Raw genomic sequence first — 19,335 nt, 5'->3', positions numbered from 1 at the left:
TATCAGACACCTGAAATACCTGAGGTCAGACAGCAGACCTGTTAATTTCCTAAAGATAAATCAACCCAATACCCTTTTTCACAGCAGTGGGTTTTATTCAGCAAACCACTGCAGCCAGGAGAAGATGGATTTCCTTGGGTGCCTCTCATCCCTCTCTCAGGAGTTGGTGCTACCCCTGGAAGGAAAGCTCAGCTTCTTTTGAAGGAGCTGAACTATTACAGATTGTACAACAGTATATTAAGCATAACCAGCACTAGGTTCAGTTCTTGATATATCAGACTGTAATTTGCAAGAAAAGCCCAAAGTTATCAGGTAATTAATACTCAGGAATGTTACTGGTAATGTTCTTTTGGGGTAAAATATGTTTTTTTCTATGGTTTCCTGTTGTTTTTCTAACTTAATATTCCATACAATTTCCAAACCATTTTTACCTACTATAGCTTCAGACTGTTTTTACTACAATGTTACATAGACCTTGAATCCTTTATATATCAAATGAAGTTCCTGAATCATGCATTGGATCGCATATGGTAGATGTATAAATAATTTTTTCAAAAAAATAGCAAGGCTCAAAGAAAGATCTAAACCAAAACACACAGCCATTACATTTCTTCTTTCAGCTTCAAGATCTTAATTGACTTTACACAGATTTCTATTTTTACTTTACATTTTTTCAAATGCAAATCTTATTCCAAAACTTTATGTACCTGAAGAAAAAGATACGTCTATGGCAAGCAAAATAATATTATATTTTTATAAACCTGAATGCTTAGCCAAAATTTGGAGCCCTGGAGGGGTTTTTCTGGTTGTCTTTTCTGGATGAATAAGCTGGCAATGAAGTCATGTTTCTTTGAAGCAAAGATGCATATGTGGAAAATCCTGCTTTCCTGAACAGGAGAATGAATAAGAGAAGTTCTTCTTTCATTGCACTTCCAAAAGCCTTTTGGTTAATTTTTAGCCCAATGTCTTTCTCCTTGGGCTACACAACCTCTGTTTCCCTACTTGAATTATTTCTTTGAGTTATCAGTCTTTTGACAGTTTCTTTTCCTTGGTGCCCTGGATGAACTTTTGAGTCCAGGCAATACAATGTACAACTGCCCCATGTAGAGGAAGCAGCCCTGTCAGTGTCACTGCTCCATGGTCCTGCGGAGGAACAGGAACCCAAATCAATGAGGATTCTGCTTATGCAGAGACTGTGATTTGCAAGGACTGAGAAGCTATTCTGCTGCTCCTACTAACTCTGCATGAACTTGTAGCAGAAATTTGGGATCAGCAACTGTGGTGGAGCTGCCACAGTACTTAGAAAGGGTTACTGGAGCTTGCAAGTGAGGTAGCTCAGACCACGTAGGGCCTCTTCCCAAAACAATAGCCAGGGAACTCCCTTAACTGACTGCTAGTTGTGTGTGCCTCTGTGTAGTATGAGACTATTTTTCTGCTATCAGTCACTAAAATAAGTCAATAGTAAATGAGTTTACTAGTTCCTAACAGCTATTACAGATTAAGATTGCCCACCTCTCTGCCTGAAGCTAAAGAAATAGAATAAATAAATAAATACCTTGTGAAATATTTAGCAATCTAATGTTATCTAGGAACAGGAAATTTAAAGCACACATTATCCTTTTTCCTAGTTTCATGAAAATTACCTAATCTCATCTCTACTAGAAAAATATTTAAAAATAATATACTGGAGTATTTTACCTGAGATTTCTGACTGGTTTTGAAAAAATGATGTTATCTCATTGCTTTTCAAGTCCCTGCTAGTGATGTTGCAAGTGAATAGTGCAGTTTGTCTGCCAGCAATAGAGAACATTAAACTGCAGTTCCTTATGTTGACTGAATCAATCAAATCACTTTCATATTCACTAAATTATTTAAGATCTGAACTGCTATATTTGTGAATTCAGTTAAGACCAAGTTAATCATTAGAGTCTTATGTCCTTTAGCGATACTGCAGGAAAATGAAAGGCAGCTGTTGCATTTTTTGCGTGATAGTGACTTATTTGGACAGATATGCAGAGATTTCTGTACTGTCTTAGTGAATTACTATATTTTCATTATTTTAATGTTTTATTTATATGAATCTAATTTTCTTATAGGATTTAATAATCACTATGCATACCAAAAGAAGTTTTAAAAAAAAATCTTCATGCTTTTGAAGCCAGGAAGAAAAACAAATATCTCTCCATACCTTACTGGCAAATATAATGGACCTAAATTTTATCTTGTCTGTCAAAAGTATTAGAGGTGGAAATTTCTGTCCCCAGACAAGCAGCTTCTAAAAAATCAGAAAGAAGAATGTTGTAAATTGATGGGGTTTACCTACAGCTTTAACATTCCAGGTCAGAGTCATTCAAGGACTACCAAACGTCAGTTTCTGTCTCTATCCAGACTGCAAACAAATTTTGCCTTGGTCTTGTCATGGTGCCAGACACGTGATGGGGAATCCTACATTTCTGTAAGAGACCCTGTATCTCTGACTTCTTTCCTAGCCATTTGGATGCAGCTGTTGTGCACCACCACAATTCCAGTTATGATGGCAAATAGGGCCTGGCTGGCAAAGAATCAAATCAAGAACAGTTTACTAATGTTATCAAAAGGATGTCACTCAAATATCCCCACTGACAAGTCCTAGAACATGGCCCACACATGCATGCATTCCCAGACTTAGCAGCAGGAATCACAGACAGATCTGACGCAGAAAGGATGAAGATTATTTTTGTTTTGAAAAATAGGCAAAGAGTTACAGCCACTCAGTTTTTGGTGATATATAGCCACAGGTGTAGTCTGCTGTTTCAGTGGTCTAATCATGCATATACCAACCTTCACTTGAAAACAATCTCAATCTGACAAAAAGAGCTGCCCAAAAGCAAACTGGGAAAAAAAAAGAAGTTCATTTCAGGAATGAAATATTTCTGTTCTGGGAACTATGGCTCCATAATCAAATTTATAGATTATAAATTTTCAGATTCTAGTTTATGAAACTTTATTGTCAAGGTTCTCATTAGTTTCAAATTAATTTATGAGCGTGGCTATACCAGGTTGCATTGCAGTTCCAGCCATCTCCAGCATTTCAAGCCCTACAAGTCATGAGGCTTCCTCACTGGACTTGGTCTCTTAGCCTCTCACTGTTCTTCTGTTTTCTTCTTTGCCTGTGCCCCCATAAGTACTTATTTTATTTTCTTTTAGACCTTTCCCTCCCCAGGAGGACCCTAAGGTTTTGCAAGGGCTGGCTAAAACCTGGCCCAAAAAATTCCAGTAGGAACAGATGTCCAAAGCAGATGACTGGGGAATAGCATAAGAGTGGGCAAGCACATTCAAGAATTTACAGCACAGTTGCTTCCCCTGCCAGATATAATATATTTATATTTAATAATCTTCTGTGAATCTCTCCAGTAGTTGGGGTTTTTTTGAAGCCACATGAATTTTAATAATTTTGTGTCCCATACCAAGGAAATCCATACACCTACCTCGTAAAACAATGTCCCATTGTTAGATTTTAACCAGTACATTTCATCTGGTGACCCTTCATTCTTGGCTGAAAGTGTCAGCAATTCTTCATCCAAGCCACCTACAATTTCTCCTATTATCTTGTACATTGTCTGAAGTATCTCTGATATGTTTAATGAATGGTATTTCACATCTTTGATCAACTGTTCTTATAGCTTTTTCCATCTTTTTTATGGTTTTGTTCGGGGTTTTTACAGTTATCGGATCCAGTACTTTACACAGTATTTGAGCACATAATGAATTATACTCCAGTACACTTTTTCCTGATTTTCTTATTGTTCCTTTGTAATAATTAAAAAATGCAGTTTTAATTTCAACCATTAATAAGCATCAACACCTCTTGTGTCTTTCTTTCAAGATGTCCACAGGCACCTAAGTAGAGCTTACATAGATGATTTAGAAGGTGGGAGAAAAGAGCACTCTCGAATTCCTTCCTCAGGCATAGTCATCTGCTGAATTATTTTAATGGAAAATTCTTCATTTAAATTTCTAGAGTTTATGGCAGTATAAGTAATATATATATACATACACATACATATGTATGTGTCTAAAGGAGCATTTAGCCATAATCCAATGTAGTGGTAAGGTCTCACTTAAAGGAGAAGTGCTGCTGTCAGACAAACTGTCTTCATAGTCACAGAATCAATTGGTTAATAGGAGATCTGACAAAAAGCACTCTGGTTTGATGGGGGCAAGGAGGGTAAAGGGGAGGCAGCCTTAGGGCTTTTTTGTTGTTTTCTTGGCTGTTTTGCTGTTGCTGTTTTGTTTCTTTGTTTGTTATACCGGTTGATTATTCCAGTGGTATAGCTCAATGGTCTGATTCATCCTGTGATGCTGCAATCACTAGACTGGATTGATAAGTGGAAGGATGTTGTTTCCAAGGAGTAATGACAAACCAAAAATAGCCCCTTTGCCTTTAACTCCTAGACATTCATGGCTGCACACAAACCACTTACTGCATGTGGGAGGCCTGAACAGACATAGGAACCTCTCTTAAGTACAGTCCAGCACAAGTCCAGGTGATGCTGGAATGCACTTAGTACAGCTGTGACAATTCTACCAGCCTAGGCAGTAGTCCAGTCTGAGTTTCATTAGGAATACTAAGATTTGTTACAAGAACTTCAAATACATATTTTTAAGGTGAGATGGAAAGAAAAAAGGTGTAGCCAGTCAGATGCCTTATGGTAACATAAAGAGACATGTTTTAGTAGCTAACAGAGTATTACTTTCCCCTCTAAGAATCTGAAGTAAGAAAGGCAAAAACTATTGCATAGCAAGGGCACTCAAGCTATCCAACTTCTAATTAAATAAATAATTTAAAGCAAAATTTCCCTCCTGTAGTGCTGCAGGAATTGACTTGGTCTTGGAAAATGATGTTAAGTGAGCTTTCACCCTCTCCAGGGCATAATTATTTACTACCTAATAAATTATCAACAGTTACCAAGTTTGTTTCTCAATAAATCCAGCCTTAGTGACTGGTAACAACAATAATATTTCAATTCACTGTACATTTGAAAGACATCACTTAGGAATACCACAAAGTGGCCCTCATTAGTGAGCTGAAATAGAATGCCTTATGGCCCATTTACAAAGAGATAAAGACACTTAATTATCCAGCTGCAATACAGTTTGTAATGAGTTTCTGCTCCAGACAGCAGTTTTGTAAGTAACTAGCCATTCACTGAGAGATGAGAACTAAAGAAGTCTTTCACAAACTGCTACAAGGGAGATTAAGCCACTGGCTTTGTTTAATATTTCTAGAGTCCATATATTTCTTTAACTGATTTATGTTTTTCCACACAGGCACCCTAATGTGCATTTAGTGTTTCCAGCTGAAGAATGGTATGCATACAAAGAAATTTTTCTCTAACAAGCCATTTGGGTGACATTGACAGTACTGTTCATTATTTTATATATACTGACGTCCTCTGTAACATCTTTGTGTGAGTGAATACCATTTTCCCAAAGCAGAGTGAAGAGGGATTTGGCACTGACATACACTATAGGAAAGAGTGTGGGTAATTGATTTCTATACTAAAAATCAAGAATTTAAATGTAAAAACGTGTACTAAAAATACTCCATTTTCAGTACTCCTTCTGTGACCATCAACAAGTTAATAGAGATGAAATACAAGAATCCTCAATTTTCTTTTGAAGAGTTTAAATATTTTCCCACTGACATAAATTTAAAATATTACATGTTTTAACTGACTTATTTCATTACTGTTCTCTATTAAACTACAGCCTGACTTGATCCACCTAATACACTTTGTTGCATTTGATTATAGAGCATAACTTGGAAATTAGGCTATCCTTGCTTGAGCAGAGTATGAAAATACTTTGATTTTTAAATCATCATGGTTTGGAGTTAGCAGTATTACTTATTTGCTTTAGGAAAAAAGTGTATAAAAATTAATATGTCCCGATGTAGACTGATCATATAAATAGCAGCATTAATATCATCACCATTTAATGGATACTATGGAGAAAAATGGTACTCGCAGATGCAATTCACCCCATCCTAAGACCAGTCACTTGATCAAAGTACCTCTGTTGACTCTAAATGAAGTCCAGATTGGGACTTTACATCACTATAAATGTTAGGTGAGTCAGATGAGGCTGATCCCAAACAACTCTTAGTTGAGCTTTCTAAGCATCTCTTAAAAATGTGTTTCAATACAGAAAGTCTCCAAGCAAAAGAGGAAATCTATAGCACCTGAACAAAAAGAAACAAGAAACACAAAATAAATCGGTGCAGATGTATGTTTAATTAAACATCTACACAACTACAAAGATAACCCTGACTGCAGACCTGTAGTGCTTTCCATCATTGTGGGTCCTTTTAGTCAGTCAGATCTGGCTACAGTAAGGGTAAGGGGACTCCTCTTCCATGCCAAATTAAGATTTCATTTTTTCCCCAGCTTTCAAAATATAAAGGCATGTCAAAAAGTGGAATGCAACTTTATAATAGTGAGCTTTGTGAATTGCAGGTGGACGTTTTCTCCTATCTTTTTAAACTAATGTTATTTCTGTTATTGCTTTAATATGTCTTAAAAAATGAAACCACTTGCTCATAAGATCTCTAAAGCAGGTGTAAGTGGAGAAAAACTAGGCAAATGTATGTTTTCTGTACTGTCAAACACACATACTGCTAACTTGAGCTGAAGCTATTTGCTTTGGTATCTTTGGGGATGCTTTGAAGAGTAGGACTTCATAACAGAGTAAGTGTGGAGCATCAGATGGCTTCAATGCATGAAATGAAGTTTTGTTTAAAGCTCCAATGTGGTCATTCCAAGTTTGTCAGGTCTGTGTTTTTTTAATTAATTCTTAATTTTAAGAAAAATAATCTTAATTTTATAAAATGGAATTCATAGATGAAAAGCATCATGTTTTATTATTCCTTTGCAGTATTTTATAACAGATTAGTAACAATAAACGATTTCAGGTATAAGAAAAAATAATCTGTCACTTTATTTTTGCATTTTTTTCTTACAACAGTATTTCAAGCACAGTCCTGATCCACCACAGAGCAACAGGGTTTGTCAGAAACATCTGTGCATCTGTGAAAAAAAAAATCTTATTTTGTTTGCTTCTACACTTCAGAACAAAAATAATGAAGTGAATGATGCATCATGCCCTAGGTTTCTGCCTCACTAGTTATGCCTTATGTTGAAAAAAACATTAGTGATGTCAAGGATGAGGTACAAAGAGGAGGCAAGTGCTTAAGGAATGAAAAGATATTGTTAGGAAAATGGTACCAGACAAAACATGATGTTACCTCAAAACATATCTCAAATGAGTATCAATATTTTTCTTTCTGTGCACAGAACAAAAATTAACAAGAACTGTATTATACAACCGTACTCTTCTACATTGCTGTCTAAAATATGTGATTTAAATATCCTCATTATTGTATTCCAGTATATGACTGAATCAATACCATATAGAAAATATGTCTTGCTGAACACAGTGCAGACAGGAAGATTTAAAATTACCTTTCATAACACTTGAATCTGTTATTCTATCCTGGGATTCCCACTGGGTTTATTATTTTTTTTTTCTTAATACTAGCCTGCATTATATAAGGCATCTTTGAAGTCTTTCTAATGAAGTAGGCTAGCATCACTGCTAGGGCAATGTTGTGTATGTCAATGGAGTTTCTCCTGTGCCTGTAACCTTTGGGTCATTTCTTTGAAGTTCCCATTCTATTCTTACTCTCTTCACTTCAGCACAAACTTTAACATCATAACCACTGTGGTCTAAGAAGGTCTGAACTTGTATACACTTCTTGATGATGATACCATCTATTACTTCACATAATTTCTAGTGTATTTCTTGTATTTTTCTTTTTGAGCGCTATTTGTGTGACATTCTACTAAGCACTACATATCCCTTCCATAAGTAATTTTTCTGATGTGAAATCTTACAAAGTCTGTCACTGAACTATTTACTGTGTTACAGATATATTGTTTGGCAGTGACAGCAGTGTCCCAAAATGCTTTATCCATCTGCAGACAAATAATATTGAACATACTATGAGGAATAAACAGTTTAAATTTAAAAACAAAATCACAACATCTTCAATGACCTTTGCAATGAATGTGATCTCTATTCAACTCTGATCTTCCACAGGTGAAGGACTTCCACAGTCTTGGACATAGTCATGCAATATCGCTATGTTAAGCTTTCCCCTCTCTGTTTCTATTTCTCTGTCTTGTTCGGGAAAAGTAAAAGTTTCAGGCATTTAAAGATCACTTAATCTTAAAAACTTAATTTACATTTTCACTAAACAATCATTGAAATTGGAAGGCTGGTGTCTGAAAGTGCTGCTTTTTTAGAAATTCTGTTTTAGAAATTTATTGGCATCTGCTGTCAAGATTGTTGCCCCTGCCTAAAAAATACATAAATGATACAACCAATCTATTTAGCCACAGACACAGGCCAAAATGGACACATGTGAGTCTTCATGGTATCCGGTGTATATGTGACTCTCTGTAGGCTTTGTGACCTATTAGAGTGTCTACATTAAGGATTACATGGAATTGAAATCCTAGAATCCCTCACTCTGGGACAGAGGTGGGTGGTATTTTGGAAAGCAAAACTCACAAACAATTCCAAGTTTTACAGGTGGCCCTTATCCCAAAACCAGTCTGTACCAAAACGGACACAGAAAGTAGGGTCTGGATTTTGCATTTATCTCCATCTATATTTTAAAAATTTATCCTTTGTGTGGCTTTGACATTTTCCTCTCTTCATCATTAGCCTTTATATCCTTCAAAAATTCTCCTAAAGTTTGTCTAGCCATGGTGGAAGTAACAAAGCTGATTCCTTAGTGTTTTCATCCAATACTAGGACGATGTTAGCTAAACTTGTCAGAGTGTAAAACTAACCAAAAGCAGTTTTGGTTCATCCCTGTATACCTACACTGTTTGGCTACATTATTCACTGGCTCCTAGCAGGCACACTTCTGAAAGTTTCTAAACTTGGTTACGAGGCACTGGCACAGGTTGCCCAGCGAATCTGTGGCTGTCCCTCCCTGTCAGTGTCCAAGGCCAGGTTGGATAGGACTTTGGGCAATCTGGTCTAGTGGGAGGTGTCACTGCCCATAGCATAGGGGTTGGAATAAGATGATCTCTAAGGTCCCTTCCAACCCAACCCATTCTATGATTCAATGATTCTACCGTCTTTGACAATCTGGCCTTCTAGACTTGATGCTTCTCTTAGGTTGTGCTTCCTTTCAAAGATTAGTGTATCTAGTCAAAACTCTAAAGTTTTTAGGGATCCATCCTTTGCTACCTCTTCAACTTTCTAATAATTTTAAAATTTTTATCAATGTTGACAATATCTATAAATCTTTACTTAAGTGCTGTATTTTATCAAGGAAAATATCTCTCAGTGTTACCAGCTCTCCCTTTTATCCTTATCATTAATTATTTTGTACACTTCCATAATACCATCCTACATACCTCCTTTCTCATCTACAAGTTCTGCATGTTTCAGCTCTCCATATGGAAATTGTTCCAGGTCTCTAATTATTTCCATTGACCAATTCTTCTCTGGATCATTTCCACTTCTACAATATCCCTCATGAAATTAGATGACTGAGATTTACCAAACTATAAGACAGAAGGGGTGTCACTGATTTATGTATCACATTTTGTTACTCTCTATCTCCTAATAAACACCGGTTCTCACAGGATATTTTATGTTTTGAACATTAGTGCACAAATAAAGACTTGTTTTTAAGACTATCTAAACTTAAATATTGTGTGAATTTAAAGAAGCACCAGTTGGACTTCCCAATGTGCATAATTTTCCATTTCTAACTTATATTTGGTACAACCAAGTGCTTTAGTATTCAGCCTTCATTATAGTGGTCATGTGCTCCAGGACAATATTATTATTTTAACTTAAACTGTCTGGCTCCTTTTCCAGCTGTGAATGCACTTACCAAAAAATATTGGTCAGCAAGATTTAGAGAGTAAGTGGAAACATTTCTGAAATTATTTCTCTTTAAATGAAAAAGGTATCCAAGGAAAATTCTGAACATGTTAATACACAAAAGGGTTTGAGTTAGGCTATTAAAATTATATTTAGTCCTTTAACTGCTCTGAGTATCTTTTTTTTTCCACAGTTCCTCAGAAATAAAAAAAATGCTGAAAATTCAGATTTTCGGGCACCTGAATTTGTATCCAGAAGCACAATTTTAAACATCTACACCTGTAATTTTCATCCATCTTTTTAATAAAAAACAGCTCTGGAAGTTAAGTTTAGGAAAAATATTGGTTTGTTTGGTTTGGGTTTTTTCTTTGAATCAAATGGAAAATTATTAGAAAATATGTTTTTAATCTTAAAAAGAAGTTGCCATATATCTCTGTATGAGAACAATATATCCTTCATTTTGATATTAATTTTAAAGTACTCCTGAGCTCTATTAGAACACTTTGAACATAGCTTTGCCAGGTTTTCTTGCCAAAAGACCATGAAACATTATAAAGGATTTGCATTGCATCACTATGTTTCTCTACTGATATGAGAACAGCCTACTAAAAAGGATGTTATTTAAAATGCTGGGGAACTGTATAACAGAGCAAGCAGAAGGGAACATTTAGAATGAACATGAGAAGGAAAAGAAATGTTGTTTTTTTTTAAAGTCTATCAACACGAGTCCGAGCATGAAACACTTCCAAAGGAAGAGATGTAATCCCTGTCACTAGATCAGTTCAGATTTAAGCCACACAAGCTGCATGGGAATATACAGTAGAGAGCAAACCCACACTGTCTTGAGCTGAATAGTTTGAATGATCTAATATGTTCTTCTGCCTCTTAAACAAAGTACTAAATAGCAGTGCAGGTAACAAGGTTTTGACTGAGGGGACTTGGTTGTTTGGGGTGGATATTTTTTGGGGTTTAGATGACTTATGGTACTTAGAGCTCTAGAACTACAATGAACAAATATGCTGGGGTCTTCAGACTGCTAGTACTTAACCTTGCATAGACCTTTCATCCATGCTTCCACACTCACTGAATGACTAGCACAACTCTCACATCTACAGTTTCTCTCTCTGTTTGCTTTGTACCATTTCTCAGAAGGGTTTGATGGCTCCTTCCCAGATGGATAATATTTTCTTTCCTCAACTTTATTTCCCCCAGTATTTTTAACCTTCTGCATGCCATAACAGGCAGAGCAGTTAATCCACTTTTAGCTATTATTCTTAGCATATACCTTTTCTCTTACATTCTCCCTTACATTTCTTCTTCCCTCTCTTCAGTATGACTTTGCTTGGTTTTAAATAATTACTAATCTGTTCTTTTAGATGCCCCATTTCCACCCTTTACAATGGTCTCCCTTCACCCATCTCCCTTGACCAGTTCTGACGAAACAAAATTATTTCCAGAGACATTCTGCAGTGTATTTATTATTTGTAAACTGAACTCCTATCTGATTTTTTTTTCTCAGTCTCTATAAAAGACTCTGTTTACTAAGAAAGCCAGACTTGAGAAGAATTTTCCTAGTCTTTGTGAAACCCTTCTTTCAAAAGTTGTTATTTTTAACTTTTGTTTGTAGTGTGCCTAACACAACCATTAAAAAAAAAAAAAATCCTGAAAAAAACAACCAAATAAAATCCAGTGAGGCAGAAGGAAGAAAAATGATCCCTTATTAAAAATAAAATTTCATTTAAGAGACGAGATTCATCGTTAGGATGTCTGCACACCTTGTCTACATCCAAGTTCATCAACATTATAAACCATACATGTGTATAAAGTTGTGGGTTACTTTCCTTCATTTAGTACACTGTTCTCTCCACTGATTGTAAAGGAAATCTAAAGTAAATTAGACATCTATAAAATTGGTTGGATTACTCCTGGCAGGAGGAGACAGATGCTCAGAGGAACAACTTGATATTGGTAATGCTAAAGTATAACAACTCAATGATATTAAATTAAAAAAATAAAAAATGACTATTAGTACAAGGGTTGGCCTCAGCACTGTCTGTCTGAACCTTATTTAATCTGTGGGTACTCATCAGCTCTTTTGTCATCAATTAGAGTGCCTGTTTCTTTCTTGAAATAAGGTCATTAAGTTATTCTTTTCCAAAAATCCAGGACTTCCTTCAGGAGAAATTTCTAGTCCTTCTAATTTTTTATAGTGTTACTTTCTTACCTCCTTCCTTGGAACACAGAGTAATCAGAGTGTGGACTGTATCCATCAATTCAAGCTGTTGTTTCTGGAGGACACTGTTATTGCTTGTTGCCTTGTTTAACTGTTTCTCTAATTCCTGGATTATGTAGCTTTGTCGTGTGACCAGGCTTTGTAGGTTCTCTTTTTCCTCCTTCAAAGTATCCAGCTCCTCTTTATGTCTTTCTTCCATTTCTAAAATTCTGTGCTCAAGTAAACTAAAGTGAAACAAAACAAAGCAATTAACAGATATTATTTCACGCCAACATACTTATTAATACAAAAAACAGAACTATTTTATTTTTCGCTATATAATCCAGTACATATATAATTTATTCTAAAAATGTTATATCTACTAATTCATCCCATTGATTTTTGCTATCAGTCAGCCAAAGTGCATGAGCCAGCAACACATTTGTATACATAAATTCAGGCAGAAAAGCCTAAGTTAGACAAAGCAGGAAGAAGAGTAGGTCATTGAAGAGGATGTCACTGGTAGTATGGATTGGTCAATATGATAGGAGGCAACAATCAGGGGTAAATTAAGGAAAAGTTTGTGAAGGACCTTACCAGCAAATAGAAGATAAACAATAGGAGCTATGGAATACCATCAAGGGATAGGCAACCCAGAATAAAAGCACCACCTGATGTGGTCAGTGATACTGTGAAAGGAATTGTTCCCCAGGTGAGTGGTATCTGTTTTAAGATTAAGAATTGTACTGTTTCCCCAAAAGATAAATTGGAAGTTTGCATTTTACAGTAGGATTCCCTTGTTTTCTTTGAGTTCACATAGTTACTCTCCTGTGCCACCTGTTCTGGCTTCACGAAAAGCTCTTTAGACAGAAAACTGAGAGGCATCAAACTATGTGACATGCTTCATCCATTTTCAAAAATAATTTTACACATGTATGGAAACACACTCCTGACTAATACTCTTGTAGTACCTTCTTTGTCCTGAGTCTGAAGTGATCAATTCACAAAGATCAAAGACATGTCAGATTGTAACTGGAAGAATAGAGGAATTGTAGATGTAAAGGACAGCTAGTATCGGTCAACAAAAAACAGGCAGTTTTTTCAGGCCAATTCTTTGATTGTGTGGTGGGAGTTTAGCAGAAAGGCTTTATTAATATTACATAAAAAAATTAATTCAATCCCTGTGCTACTTCCAGTTCAGTAATTCTACTGTATACACTGAAAAAGGTGTTTCTCATGCTCATAAACGAACTGGTGGCTACAAACCTGCCAACAAACCACTTCCTGTTCAAGTCAGTCTTAGGTTTTATTTATTTGCACTTTCCTTCCACCTTTGTTTTTACTTCTGGATAATAGATCAGTGGCAAAATGCCTGCATAATTTCAGGTCATTTAACCTAACTGAAGAATGTAATAAAATCCATATGGAGTTGTTTCTACTAGATATCACAGAGCCTTAATATGAGCTGTTACAAATGATAACAATGCAAAGATTAAATTCAAGCCCAGGATTTGTTGTACAAGCTAGAGTAATATAAAACTCTTTTTTCTTTTTCCTTTTTTCTTTTTTTTTTTAAAAAAAAAAGCACCACCTCTCTTTTTTTTTCTGGAAAGTTGCAGATGTGGGAGTTACAAAGTTACTGAAAAAATTACTTTGTAATATCAGGATATCTACTTCTGTGAAAACCAGAAGAATCTGTGTTAAGGGGGGGGGGAAGGAATAGACAGAAAGGGAAAACACTTTTTTGTGGGATCACAAATTCAAAGGGGAATGTGATACCTCATTCTCAAAGACTCATTAGTTAGTAACAAAAGCATAAAAGATTTAGTGGTCTGGAGTTAGATAATAAAAGGTTTCAATCTGAAATGAAGTATGGACCTTGAAGTCAAAGACAGTAAATTCTTTTAACACCTATCAGACCTGTAGCTGATTTTTTTCATCACTTGAAATCTAACATTAAACATGATGACTTCATGTTCTAGACTCACATGGATTTTTTCCCAGAATATTTATGTGGACATCTTTGAGCTTTGTTATGCAGAAGGTCAGTCTAATGAGGTGGTTGAACATGTTCAACAACAACAAAAAAAAAGCTGTTTGATTTTTTTCATGTCTGTTGACTTTTTCATGGATATTATTGAAATGTTCATTTTGACTCTAGATTTTAACTAATCTGTTAAACTATATATTATATTGATTCATTTTTTATAGGACCAAGTTATGCCCTAGAGACACAGATTATGTCTGTGATAGAACCGTTGCCAGGTGTGGCCACCTCCCAGTTTGCCATTTTACAGTTCATCAAAATTGTCAGTGTAAGAGATAATGCCACTCTTGAAGTCAGAATATTGTTTTAGACTCAAAAGTAAGTAAAAACAGAAAAGTTCCCCTTATCTTAGTCAATATCCTACTACAGTACAGGACATTTCCATAATCCCACAGCTTCCTATTTGTATGTCCACATCTAAATGGCTTCAACGTCTTAATTATTTCATATAAGAAAGCCAGGCTTTGACTGCCACAATTTGTGCATTGCATTGTTTCCCACCACAGCTTTCCTAAGACCATAGAAAATGAACCCATGGCGATGACAGTCTTGTTTGTAACAACACTGGCCATGTCATGCGAAAAGGAAGAAGCTGACAATGTTTAGAGATTCCCAGTTTGGTGTCTACAGAGACAGACAGCAAGCAGATGTTTTACAGCTTTAGTAATAATACATCCTAATATTTATGAGTAGTGTGTCAACAACATGTGGTAGAAAGATGGGAGTATCACAGCACTTCATTCCTTTATAGTTTTCTATGTAGATTTAAAGTCCTGGTATTATAAACTGTGAAATAAGCTATTTAAAGAAATGCATATGCATTTATGCAACAATTTTTCTATATTCATAAATCTACAACAGATAAGTCCTGAGGATAGAACCGCTCCCTGTATTCCTTAGAGAAATTCAAAACATTCATTATGTTTTACTAAGAATCAATGAGAAACCTTTGGTCAAAGCTTGAAGTGAACAAAAGCAAAAGCTTCACAAAACTTGGGGATTTCTGCACTGGCTTGTTCCAAAAGGAAGAGATCCTTAAACAGCATGAGAAAAATTGCTCTCATGGCCTTTGACTCCAATATGACCAGAATTTTTTTCATTTGCACTGTTAAATTCATATTTAAATGAAAAAATGAAGTGCTAGAAACCTCATCAAATATCTTGAAAGAGGTTGAAACCAATTATAAAGATATTTGTATGTATTTTTAAATTGTTGCAAGACAACTCTTTTTTTTTTTTTTTGTCATATCAGACAATTTCCAATAGGCAAAAAACATAAAGAAATAAATTTGATTAATTCTTGGTAAAGATATTATCCACCACTTCACTGGGCAACTGTTCCAGTGCCTCATCACCCTTGTATTGAAGAATTTTTTCCTAATATCCAATCTGAAACTACCCCCTTCCAATTTAAAACCATTCTTCCTTGTCCTATCACTACATGCCTTTCTAAAACGTCCCTTCTCAGCTTTTTTGTAAGGCCCCTTCAGGTACTGGATTTCCTATATTTTTGAAATTCCCATATGTTTGAAAACATTACTGACGTAAACAGATGAAGCAGTCATGGGAACTACAATGCTCATAATTAAAATAAATCTCCATTTACTAAAAGCATCATGTATATACACATATATACACACATTAAAAATACGGCTGTATGCCCCAAGACAATCAAACTCAATTTTCCTACATGTTAAACATGTTCAATATCTAACCTACTGATTTTGTAAAGGCTATGAATCTATTTTCAACCACACAACAATGTGTTAACTTTGTCAGGATATAAGCCAGTGGGGTTCTTCAGTGCAACTGTGCTGTGTCCAGCTGATTTAGAAAAAGCTCTCTGATAATTCTGGAGAGGGTAGAAGGCCCATACAGAAGTCAAAGAACACCTTCCAATGAACACTGCTGTCATTTTGAAAGGTGATTCAGTAGAGATATAGAAAGCACTCTGATAGTTCTCTGAGGAGGAAGGAAAGTCTGGTTTAGACAATTTCCCTTATAAGGTAGGTATTCACTAATCCATTCCGGACCCCAGCAGTTTAAGAGGGGTTTTTTTGTTTGTTTTTTTTTTGTCACTTTAGACACACAAGAACAGGAGATAGACCAGAACTTTGAGACAGAGATAATTTGCATGATTTTGTTTTTTATCTCAATTTATTAAATAGATAGATAAAAACATTTACTTCCTTGAGATATTCAAGAAAGACAAGTAATGTAACACTAAAAATACCCTATTGGGCTGTATACATGTGCTTTTCTTATATTATGTATGGGACACAAGCAAGTAGAGGACTTAAATACCTACTTTTGATGGAAAAAATACTGTTTTCTCATTGAGACAGCTTCTTTACCTTTGCTTTCACATGAATGAAATTTTCACTGTATTGTTAAATGCTGACCTCTCATATTTACCCTGGTTGTTTGACACTGTCTGATCAGTTTAAGGAAATGTAAAAATATGTGTCCCTGTATATTTCAAGACCAGTAAAGTAATTGGTCACCTAGCATCACTAATCTTATTTTTTATTCCAATGGCAAGATTGTGTGATTGAAATCACAAAAGTGAAAAATCTCAGTTTATCTTTTTATTATACGCAAAAAATGCAAATAAAATTCATGAGACGTATTGTGTTTCCTCACCTTTTGCACAGTCAGATGGAAATTCAAGAATCGTTCTTGAGACCTTGTCTTTCATATGATATAACAGTTCTTGTACTGGATGTGTTAATCTAGTCGGATTGTCTGCAAAGTCCAGTTTTGTTTACAGTTATGTTTACATTTCACTTCCACTACTTATAGTATTATTCTACTATTTATCCCATTATAGATCACCTTATTTGATTCATTTGAGTAAATATAAAGTTGTTTTCACACTTGCACACAATAACTTTAATGAGGAAAAAAACAGGGTTCATAAAAGCACTTAAGCAGGGAAATCTTTCAAGAATAAATCAAAATAGTTTTTAGAAAACTCTTTTGGGAGAGAAAAATGGCAATGGAAGAAAACACCATTTACATTATAGTGGGTGGGAACCCACAAAAGTAAATTATTTATGGCATGAGAGCCCTCAAGAGAAACATGATTCTGGGGCAAATGTGATTCTACTTATGCCATTGGAGTATCTTTCACTTCAGTATGATGAAAGGGAAAAAATTGGCCACTCTTCCCAGCAGAGGCAGGAAATAAAGGGAAAGGCTAAGAATAGATATATTTCTAGTTTAAAGAACACGCATTGGTCCCCTGTTGATATGCGGTGTTCATTATATTTAAGGATAATATACAAGTTACTGTAGTACATCTACAGTGTTGTTATTGCTACAAGATTTTGCCTTACTTTGGTTCTTGGAAAGTGATTAAGATCATTATTTTTATTTTATATAGAGGAAATTTTAACACAGAGAAAGAAATTATCTTCCCACAGTATATCATCTGGTTTGGTTCTTTTTGCAATGATAGTAGTTCCTACACTTATTCCCACTGTGGTGTATACCTACTGCAAATAAAAGACCCTTTCAAAAAAAGCCTAAAGTCCATAGAGGCAAAGTGGATGAGAGGAGTTTATTCTATTGATGTGAAAGTGACATGGAGAGGGATGATGGGATTTTAACTGTAAACAACAACTACTGAATATAACCTGATAGGTAATCTGTAATTACTGTTTAAAGTTAAGCAAGCTAAAATCATTGCCTGTCCAGAAACCTAGTGTCTGCTGACATCACCAAGATTTGTCCCATAGTGAACCTGACACACATATATAACCGAGTGCATGATCAGTACCTAGAAGCCAAGATTATGTGGTTCTCTATGAGGAGCAGATGATGCTATAGGAGTTGATGTTCCATGTTTTAGTGCAATCATAACACTGCCCTTTCCCTAAATTTATCATTCCCAAGGAGAAAGTAACATAACCTGGATAGAGTATGCCAGGTTCTTGCTTCATTACAAGATGAAACTCCATGTGTTTTTTCATTTATAAACACACAGCTACACCTCTGAGGGAAACAATTGGGTATAAAATGTGCTTTTTAACATACCTCTCCTTTTCTTCCACAACCCAGGCAGACCATTTTGTCATGTCACAGACTATTTCATCATAATGTCAGCCAAGTCAAAGGTCAACTTGAGTAAAACTTACTTGTTTACTGACATGAAGGCTTTACATGCTGACACATTGCTAAAACAAATAAATTTAGATTAAGTACACAGGCCTCAGACTCTTGAGCAGACAATAAAATTTTGTTGATGATCAGACTGCAGCAGATAAAAGTGCAAGTATTTGTATACTTAACTAATGCTTGGGTTAATCCCAGATTGAAATAAATTTGTAAAATATGTAGAAGGCACACACCTACTTTCTCCGTGGACAACAGGGAGAGCCCACATACACAGTTTAGGTATATTACCTTATTTTGAGATGGCTGAAATCAAAGTTCATCCTACAGTAATTTAATGATATTTCCAATTAGTCAAGGGAAATCTGTGGAGCTCAAGAGTTTTCTAAAGTGACTTCTCCAGAATAACATTTGTTGAAATTACTGGTCACAAATAGATGTTAGATTAAATACATTAAATTAATTACATTGGTTTTCATAACCAGTAACAATATGGATATAATATTTGACCATTTTTGCAACTAGACAGATTCAGCAAAAGCATTCCTTTGTAACCATATTTTCTATTTTTCATGATTAGGTAGTTCTAGCAAATCGTGGTGTTAGTTTTCCTTAGATATAAACCTGGGAAGGGTCTTTCTGCTTCAGTTGCTGATTCCTATCCAGTGGCACCAGAGCCAAGCAGCCTTTTACCTCAGGCAAACTAATCTCAATTTAAACAGTCTGATAAAGGTTGTACAGGACACTTCAGTAACTACCTCAGTTTTAAAGCTGTTTGCCTTATTTCAATACCAAATCCAAATACAGGAACTAGAAACCTTAGTCCTAGCCAGACTTACCTCACAGTTTTCTTCCTAGAAGGCCAGCTGAGTGAAGCTTCAGAGTGAAAACACTCTATCCTCCCTGCTCAAACCTGGCCATTACAGGAACAGGAATGTGGTCTCTAAAAGGGCAGCCCAGAAGGAAAAATGCTTTACCCACTCTATTGTGTGCAGGTGCCCAGGCACTGGCA

General features: G+C 35.5%; 1 protein-coding gene across 1 annotated transcript in view; it reads right to left on the bottom strand.

The window, feature by feature from the left end:
• The window catches only part of ANGPT1 (angiopoietin 1), a gene marked incomplete at both ends in the record, with an annotated part of 154,620 nt that overhangs the window by 60,263 nt on the left and 75,022 nt on the right, over nucleotides 1–19,335 (bottom strand). The window contains one exon of the mRNA XM_084280518.1: nucleotides 12,173–12,405. Within this exon, the coding sequence (XP_084136644.1) occupies nucleotides 12,173–12,405 (233 nt within the window). The remainder of the gene's footprint in view (nucleotides 1–12,172; nucleotides 12,406–19,335) is intronic.

Source organism: Gallinula chloropus (assembly GCF_964237585.1).
Source record: "Gallinula chloropus genome assembly, chromosome: 2".
NCBI lineage: Eukaryota > Metazoa > Chordata > Aves > Gruiformes > Rallidae > Gallinula > Gallinula chloropus.
Note: the sequence above shows the minus strand (reverse complement) of the source record. Positions and strands in the feature narration are given on the sequence as shown.